The sequence below is a fragment of the Opisthocomus hoazin genome, chromosome 1 (assembly GCF_030867145.1).
Source record: "Opisthocomus hoazin isolate bOpiHoa1 chromosome 1, bOpiHoa1.hap1, whole genome shotgun sequence".
NCBI classification, from domain to species: domain Eukaryota; kingdom Metazoa; phylum Chordata; class Aves; order Opisthocomiformes; family Opisthocomidae; genus Opisthocomus; species Opisthocomus hoazin.
The window spans coordinates 152,763,225-152,772,937 of NC_134414.1; the positions used below are offsets into that span (position 1 = coordinate 152,763,225).

General features: G+C 41.1%; 1 protein-coding gene across 1 annotated transcript; it reads left to right on the forward strand.

The window, feature by feature from the left end:
- The first annotated feature begins 1,550 nt into the window (after nucleotides 1-1,550).
- MANSC4 (MANSC domain containing 4) lies at nucleotides 1,551-9,296 on the forward strand. Its single transcript, XM_009940680.2, has 3 exons — nucleotides 1,551-1,779; nucleotides 6,670-6,804; nucleotides 8,608-9,296. Exons 1-3 carry the CDS (start codon nucleotides 1,551-1,553, stop codon nucleotides 9,294-9,296), a joined length of 1,053 nt encoding a protein of 350 aa, XP_009938982.2.
- Nucleotides 9,297-9,713: the final 417 nt, after the last annotated feature.

The following is a 9,713-nucleotide window of genomic DNA, read 5'->3' on the forward strand; positions in this document are numbered from 1 at the left end:
CTTCAGCATTAAATTATATATATACATTTCCCATAGAAAAGTCAAAGTGGAATAATGGGGAAGCTGGCAGAAGACTGAAATTTAAGAGAGAGAACTTTTCAGTTTTTAAAGGAGATCACCTATAGCAGCAATTCATTTATTTATTTCAATCTCTGTGTACTTCATTAAATAAAAAATTTTGGTTATCCAAGCCCACTTTTGCAAATGCATAATTAAACATTATGGACATTGAGTACTGACACCTACTGTGTTTGGTGACTGCCTCAGTGGAAGTAACAGGTACTTAAGGTTTTGTTACTTTATTCAAAACAGGGAAAGACTTACTGAGTGGTCTGAAAGATGCTTAGATGCAAAACAAACACCAGCTATAATGACTAAAGAATTAAAATGAGTTTGAGGCTTCCCCTTTCCCCCATGTCACTGATCTGTATTTCACGTAGGACTGGGGAAATTTCTTGATTCTAATCTTCAGGGGAAAAAATGCCATCTAAAATATTTTTATATGTTCAACACACAATTTTTATTGCAGTCAACCATATTTCTACCTAATTCTCTCAACCTCACTGTACAGTCCATTAAGTATAAATGAACACATGTATCATAATATTTTAAAATCTTTCTATATGAAAGTCATACAGAAGTGGGAATCAGGGATCAGACTGGGTCCTTTTAAGAAACAAAACACTCGGGAGTTTCAGGTTGCAGACCAGGTGCTTGAAAAATTGCCTTCCTATATGCCAACTACATTCTCTTTCTTGCACTCTCACAGGCCTTTTTCAAGCTTAAACATAAGCAGAAATGCCCACACAGACTGCTCAATATTCTTAATTTATTAGGGGCAGGACTTTGATTACCTATCTGGTCTGGAGCTCAATGTAGTTCACAGCCTTCTCCAGTCGTATTCATGTATTCCTAGATCTTTGCAAATAAAATCATATTATTCCTGTAACCAAAACAGAGAAGAGGAATGAAGAGAGACAGTTCAGTTTTATAGTAAAGAAGGAAATTATATCTACACTCACCAGATAATTCAAAAAGTGTTAAGAATCTAAGCGGAGGTGTTTCTTCTGTGTTGAGTGTAACAGTGTGCCTGAACAAAGCAGCAGACCTACCTGCTCTCAGGTGACTGTACCACATACTTTCAGAGCTGAGGTGAAACCATATGCTGAGCTTACCACTATTCATCAATATTAAGGCTGTCTGCCCAGCCTGGTCTCAGAAGTATAAGAGACACAAACTTGGAATCACTGAAACAAGTTCTCTGAACGGCTAAAATCAACCTATGCCTGTTGTCTCTCAAAAACGGACTCCAAATAATTAAGTTAGAGAACAACACTAACTATTATAATCATCTGTAGTTCATAAAATGGCTGCTTCCTTCCAGCAGCAGCCCAACCAGCACCATGGGAATTGTCATCCCCTGGCTCATGTCCCTGGCAGAACCGGCAGTATCCTCACCGCTCAAGAGATTGTTTCTTAAAATGCTGGTCCAAACTTGAGTGCACCCGTGGAGAAGAAAGCGTGCTGACGAAGCCCACCACACTGAAGAGATGCTTCCGCTGGTGGCAGTAGCAGAAGTGCTGTTGGTCCTGGGTTTGCCTGTGGAGTCAGGCTCTCTCTGCTCACCCACTACCTTTTACAAAAACTGCTGGATCCGACGCTTCCCAGGTCTTCTGATTGACCTGCAGGAATCACAGAAGAGGGGAGCCCAGGTGCTGAAGATTTATGCAGAAGTCTCACCTCAACAGTGCAGCAGAACCTGCTGCCTTCTGAGGAACGGTGAGTGTTTATCATCGAGATTGTGGCATACATTAAAATGTGCATCGTCAAAAAACATTTTGGGTAATTTTTATATAAACATTCCTTTATTTGAAGAAGAAATAATGCAAGAAATTGGGATATATGTATTTTTTGAGGCAGGAAAGCAGAGGCACATTGTAACTGTTCCCACATACTCAGTCCCATAGAAAGGAACTTTATAATCTGAAGTTTTTAGAAGGCCACACTAGAAACACGTGAAAATTTTAGGGTCTGCTTTGAAATTTTAGATCTCTGTTACAAAGCTTGTGGGCAATGCTAACCTTAAAACAATAACTCTTCAGTATCCATCACCATTTACTCCTGCAGAGAAAAATCAGTGACACTGATTTCAACGGGACTCTTCTTCATGAAGTACAGTACTAGAATGGGAGACATGATGAGGGGGAAAGGGGAGTGAACATATAATTTGTCCTCTCTAAACACAAGAATATGCATTTTCTTGGAGAGAGCACTCTCTTGTTATGTGTTTACATCATGCTTCTGGTGCAACCCAGATATAAAGTTAATATGAACAATAAAGTTATAGCAATAAATAATAGCAGTTATTCAGCTTGGCAACCCCTTTTCCCTAGCCTTGTAAACTCAGAGTCAGAATAAAAATAAGAAAAATCGTTACTTGTTTTAAGCCCAAGACAATACTTTCTCTGTAGCACACTGCATTGGTACACTACAGGAGTAAATTTTTAGGATTGTACATGAAGTCTGTGTCTGTGGTGCCTAAATCCGACTGCAAAACTCACAAGACTTGAAAGGTTTTTTTGATACGGAGGATGAAAGTGAGGTATCAGTTACTAGAAACAGTCAGTATAAATTGTGACAAAATTTTGAATTACGAGCAAAACTATGACCTTGAAAACCTGACCCTGACATAACTAATGTAATTGCCAGCAGCATTCCTGGGAAGAGTCAACTTTCGTCTTAAATATTGTGACGAAATAACAATTACATACATTTCAGCAATGCTTTCCTTGTTCGGACAACAAACTTTTTCTCCCAGAACACAGGACTAGATACCTGACAGAGATAAGTAACGGTAACTTGGAATCTTGTTTTTATAATGTTACATAGTCAAGCACAAATTTGTTACAATCTTAACTGAAACAGAGACATTAGATGGCATTTCGAAGATACGCTTTAAATCGGTTTGCAGTTTCCTTATGATCTCAGAGGGACTGATGTAGTCACTACCACAAATGCTCTTGTCAATAAATGTCCTAATTAAGATTTCAGGAAATGTTGGTAAGAAGTTTGGTAAGAGGAATTGCTTTGTTGGATTCTCAGTAATAGCACAGCTACCGAAAGCTAATCTTACAAGATAAAAAGAAATTTTGAAATAATTTAAAAACAAGCAATAAAATGTTGTTTATATCTCCTCAAACCAACGCAAAGTATCTTACAGCATGCTTTTAAGGTATTTTGCTTGACCAAAGAACTATTCTTCCTTATAAAAAATAGTTTTGTGACTTATTTTTCTTACCTGATGTTATGCAATAAAATCCATCATGGATCCCAAAAAGAACATATCCACAGAAGCCAAGATCTTCAGATGAGATATTTCTTTCTACTATTTCATGGTATTTTCATAAAGCTTGCAAAGTAATCATTAAAATGAAAAACGTTTATAATTGTGTTGTGCTAAACCCCAGAGTTTCTAAGGACAACAGAACCCTGCACAAACTTGGAAGACTGCAAAGGTTTTGAAGAGTTCACTCCTCCCTTCAAACAAATACATGTATTTTCAGGTGTCCTATATTCTTAAATAAGATAGTCTCTATATCAGAAACTTGCATAGCATTCATGTACCACACTGAAAAACAAACATGAAGTATACTATTAGCACAAAACACCCATTCTTTAACAAAATCCAGAACATTGTCTACCCGGGTCTGAAGGCAAGGGTACATACTGCTACGTGTGATGCAAGTGAAGAACGCTTTTCTGTTGGAAGAAAAATCATCAATGTGAACAAACATCAAAAATTGTGAGTTTTCAAACAATGACTTCAATAATACCGCATTGTTAGTGTTTGCAGAGTGTTTCAGAATCCTTGAACAGAAGGTAACACAGAGAAGCAAGCACTACATAGATATTTCACCAAAATATTTGAAAGGCTTTGTCTTTTAAACTGCCAACTTGGGCTGAAAATTATGCAGAATGTCCACTGATGCCTAGAACTATTTCTACATTCAGAATTATTTTCTTAAAAACAGTCACTGGATTTTAAACTCCTTTACCTGTAGAAGCCAATGTTTCTTATATATCACCTATAGAAATGCCTGTAGTCCTCAGGAATTATATCAAAATAGTTACATATTGGCTAAATACACTTCTCTAAGACCACAAAATGTTTCTAATCTTTTAAAGAAAAATGTAAATCAACTGGTGTATAATAAAGCCAGAGCTTTGTATAATGCCTGTAAGATTATAATTCTGTCTCCCACAATTCACATATTCTTCTATTGCTTTGAAAATCTTAAGCGTCTTTGTACCAGTCTTACTTTCATAAATATCCACTCAAGTTCCTACGACAAATAACTGGAAACTGATAAAGCCTAACTAGAGGTAGATATAGGAGATGAAAACTATATCGGTGAAAGAAAAATAGGTAGTTATCATCTCTGATTTAGTTTTACCTTGCTATCATGACAGATTAGTATTTCAGTTCTACTTGTAAATATTACTGTTTTCGTTTCAGCTAGGCAGATAACCTTGACCTTTATATGTTAGTAGCTAAAAACACAAGACAATGCTGTAACAGCACTTCTGTCATGACTGTTCCTTCCACAGAGCTGCGGAAGTTGTATTGTTCAGACAGAGCGCATTTTCATTGCAAAATTGTATTTAATTAGTCGTATACATTTTTTGAAATAATGCTTCTGTCTTAGGGCAGATAAGTTCATTATGATGGAAAAAAAATATTGTCAAGGTTTATGTTCACTGTGTTAATCTATGATGTAGTACTGAGGTTACTGACTGAAAAAATACAAGTAAAACAGAAAAGACAGGAAGCACAAGTTCAGTCCATTTTCTTCCTTTTCTCATTTGTAGACAGGGATTTTATTTTAACTACACATTAAATAGGAAAAGTATGATTTTTTTTTCTGTTTTCATTGCAGAAGTATTACAAATTATTTTCATTACTTGAAAATATGAGGAAAATGTCTGGAATAAAAATCGAAGTAGACAGAATATATTTATAAAGCTAGGTAGTTTTCTAAAAATTTATGTAAAATAAAGCTTTTTTGTAAGGATATTACATGCATGTACTGTAACTAAAAATGCTTTTCCAACATTTAAAAGAAAAAAAGCACATAATTATTTCAGAATTGCTTGTCTGAAGCAACTCTTCAGCCCTATTAATTCATTTGTTCTAGACAGTTACACTAACAAACACAGATCTTAAAAGCTCATTTCATACACAAATTGTCCAATTTAGAGTCAGAAGGTATGCCACAATTTTCTGAAGTGCAAAGCTTGAGAGTCAGAATCAGTATCAGAAAAATTCTCCTCAGCTTTTTTAATGATTTATAGCATTTTCTGCTATTGAATGTGTCCCCTGCCCTGCCAATGCTTTTTTTAATTGCAGGTATTAGCTCAGGTACGGAGGTTACATTCAAAGCAGGTAAAATAAAATAAAACTCCAAAACTCCATGCGACTGAAACAAAACCTAACATTGATCCTGCTCCAAGAACACTGATATAAAACAAAATTAACTTTTGACTTGAGATTTTGACTTGAGATTTTGATCTCCTGTAAGACTTGAAAGAAGAATCTTTCCTGCCTTTTACACAGTGTGACTCCAACCATAAGCAACGCAGCACATATTTTCAATCTGAACCTTAAACCCCTAGGATCCAGGCATCTACGCACTTTTGAAAATTGGGATTCAGTGACAAGTTGTTCAGGCATTTTTTCGTTATTACTTTCACCCTGATTTCTGATGTGAGAAGACAGAACTGAACCTCCAAACAGAAATAAAGAATTGTCTAAACTACTCTGTTCCCAGAAATACAAGAGTCCAAAGGCAAACAGGGAAAACGAGTGGGAACCGGCAGTGGGACAGGACGTCACTTACTGTAGTTGAGGATGTTTTTTTAATAGTCTGGGTGAAATGAATGGTTGCAGTCCAGTTTCAGGTAGGCAGGTATATTACACAACAGCAAATTTCTCAAAGTTGTCTTCTTGATAACTTCAATTATTAGAAATTGTCCACTCGCAGCAGCTGAGATATCTCAAGGGCGGGTGTCAGGAGGATGGGGCCAGACTCTTTTCAGTGGTGCCCAGCGACAGGACAAGGGGCAACGGGCACAAACTGAAGCAGAGGAAGCTCCAGCTGAACATGAGGAAGAACTTCTTCCCTCTGAGGGTGACGGAGCCCTGGCACAGGTTGCCCAGGGAGGCTGTGGAGTCTCCTTCTCTGGAGATACTCCAGACCCGCCTGGACAAGGTCCTGTGCAGCCTGCTGTAGGCGACCCTGCTTCGGCAGGGGGTTGGGCTGGGTGACCCACAGAGGTCCCTTCCAACCCCGAACATTCTGTGATTCTGAAGGAAAGCAACTGGTAGGAGGACTACAAGCTAAAGCATATGATTTTATTTTATCAGAGGCACATTTATAATTCAGATGGCTATTCCATTCCTTCTTCCTAAAATAAGAATATAGTTATAAGCAGTTCTGCTCTACTGACTAGGCGCTTAAACAGTTTGCACGATAATGAGAGAACCACAGATTTAAAGTACCATGAAGCTGCCCAGTATTAATGATCTTCTGATGTTAAATAATGCAATAACATGTAAAATGCAATGGTCATTATGCTGAAAGGCTCAGCTTCGTTCTTTTTGTATTACAGTTTCCTGCAATCTAGCAGTGTTCTACCATGGAGCCATTCACGAGAATATGAATTGCCTGCACATGTCTTGCCCAGCATTGGAAAGCTGCATACTAAAGGCTAGAATCAATGTCACTTTGTACAACATCACAACAGGTAACTAAACATTTCATTTATAAAGGCTGACAACATAGCAACTATAGGAAATGTCAAAATTATACTAGTTCAGTTGCTGTGCTAATCTGAATTAACATGCAACGTTAAAAAAGCCTAAGACTTTTTTCCTTTTTCATTAATGTACCTGCTCCTGAGAATACTTCCCCCCTTTCTTCCATTCAGTATTTGAGAAAGGACCGTGAAGCTGCACCCTGCTTTCAAGATTCATGCTCTGAGTACCAAATCAATGCTATGCTTGGGGAAAATACCATCCCAGGTCTGCGGGACTGAGCGGCAAGGCTGCCCACCGCTCCAAGTCCCCTGATCCAACCAGCAGCCAGGCTGAGAACGTATTCCCATTAGGCACACGCACAAAGAGCACACACGCATCCTGCAAGCGTGCGCGGACACACAGCCAGCCACAGAGGGAACGCAGACAGACGCATAAAGCAGACACAGGCAGCACCAAGAGCCTCACCCTGCCTTCTCTGGCTGCACAGAATGAAGATCTGCTGGTGAATATAGGTATACACGCATACGTACAATGTGAATGCCATTCAACGTGACCTGCACAGGCTGGAGAGTTGGGCAGAGAGGAACCTGATGAGGTTCAACAAGGGCAAGGGCAGGGTCCTGCACCTGGAGAGGAACAACCCCAGGCACCAGTACAGACTTGGGGTGGACCTGCTGGAGAGCAGCTCTGCGGAGAGGGACCTGGGTGTCCTGGTGGACGACAGGTTGACCATGAGCCAGCAGTGTGCCCTGGCTGCCAAGAAAGCACACGGGATCCTGGGATGCATTAGGAGGAGTGTGGCCAGCAGGTCGAGGGAGGTTCTCCTTCCCCTCTACACTGCCCTAGTGAGGCCCCATCTGCAGTGCTGTGTCCAGTTCTGGGCTCCCCACTTCAAGAAAGACGAGGAGCTCCTGGAGAGAGTCCAGCGGAGGGCTACGAGGATGATGAGGGGACTGGAGCATCTTTCCTATGAGGAAAGGCTGAGGGAGCTGGGCTTGTTCAGCCTGAAGAAGAGAAGGCTGCGAGGGGACCTTATAAATGCTTACAAATATCTGCAGGGTGGGTGTCAGGAGGATGGGGCCAAACTCTTTTCAGTGGTGCCCAGCGACAGGACAAGGGGCAATGGGCACAAACTGAAGCAGAGGAAGCTCCGTCTGAACATGAGGAAGAACTTCTTCCCTCTGAGGGTGACGGAGCCCTGGCCCAGGCTGCCCATTCTGCTCCACTTTGTGGAGTCTCCTTCTCTGGAGATATTCCAGACCCACCTGGACAAGGTGCTGTGCAGCCTGCTGTAGGTGACCCTGCTTCGGCAGGGGGGTTGGACTGGGTGACCCACAGAGGTCCCTTCCAACCCCGAACATGCTGTGATTCTGTAATGCCCCCAGCAGCTGGGCTCAGATGCTCACTCTGCCCAGAGCTGCCCCTGGGCCCCAGTCTCCCCAGTTGCTGTCACCCCGGCAGGCGCAGCCTCTCTCCAGTTGCTGGTGCAGACTGTCACACACACACAGAGCTTGCTGGGACTCCCCTACACCCCCAACAGCCTAGAACCTTCCCTTTCCTCACCTTTGGTCCCTTCCCCAAGCACCTCACAGTAAGTCCCATGCAATACCAAAATGCACTTCCCTGGCATCCCATAATGCGTCTTGTAACCCTGGGCAGTGACGCCCTGGTCCAAAAGGTGTTGATGGGTATTATGGGGGGTCTCTGACCTGCTGTTGTCTCCCTGCGCTCTTTTGTGGGGGTGCAGATGAGCTTTGAGCACATAAACTAACATTTTTATGATTTAACAGGGATTGATCCAGATCTTCTTATTTTTGAAAAACTGACATCCAAAGAGCCAAATACTCACTCCTCACCAAGTAAATACGAAAGGCAAAACAGCACAAAGACCACCGAGTGGGAAAGATGCCAGCGTCATAATTCCACATCAAGTTCCCTTCTGCTCCAAGCTCCATCTTCTACCACTAGCCACGGCTTCACAGCAAACGCTTACACCTCCGGCACCAGCCTGACGCTCCAAAAAACTGAAATCCCTACTTATTCCAGGGCAGAAACTTTTCCACTGGACGATCATTTTGCTGAGAGGGCAAGCACAACTTCAGTAAGCACTAAGTCAATCACCAGCTCAGACAAGAAGACTGGACACTCAACTATGACATCCAAGTCTGCCGAGGTATTATCCCACATGCCCACTCCTCCTCGTCTGAACAGCAGTAAGCAACACTTAAATGAAACCAAAGGCTACAGTGGTAGGAACTATACTTCAGATAATGAGGCACCTGCTTGGGAAGCTGCAGCTTTGGGTGTCTGGTTGATTCCTGTTGTTCTTTGCTCTTCTCTCCTCTTCCTTTGCTGTTGTACTATTGCGTTCACAGCAGGGCGTTGCAGAAATAGGAGAGGGCAGTATAAGCCCATAAGGAGAAGAAGAACAATGTCGAGACAATTCATAAGATATAATACTGTCAAAGGCAATTTGTAAAATACTGTCGCCATCCTTGTTTTGGAACAAACAGCTTCTGAAAAACGAACCGTATACACCAGCTTATTTCTTTCACAGAACCGATGATATTTTTTTCACTGATTGTTTCAGAATCTTCCAGTGGTAATTTAATTCTTGGCAGATGAAACACAATTCCCCTGCCTCTTTAAGTAAGAAGTACACAATCCTAGCTCCCACTGCATGCTCAGAGGTATTCAAGCACATTTTGGTTCATAATCTGACCAGACTGATGCCTAACAAACAGTATGCGCTTTCCCTAACTTAGGAGAGCAGATTCACTGCAGCTATACGTATCCTTTCCCCTGACTTTGAACTAACCTGGGAAAATTAAGTGTAAGTGTAAACAGTAAAACTGTCGGAAGTTTTATAGTATCATAAAATCATTTAACTCTAATC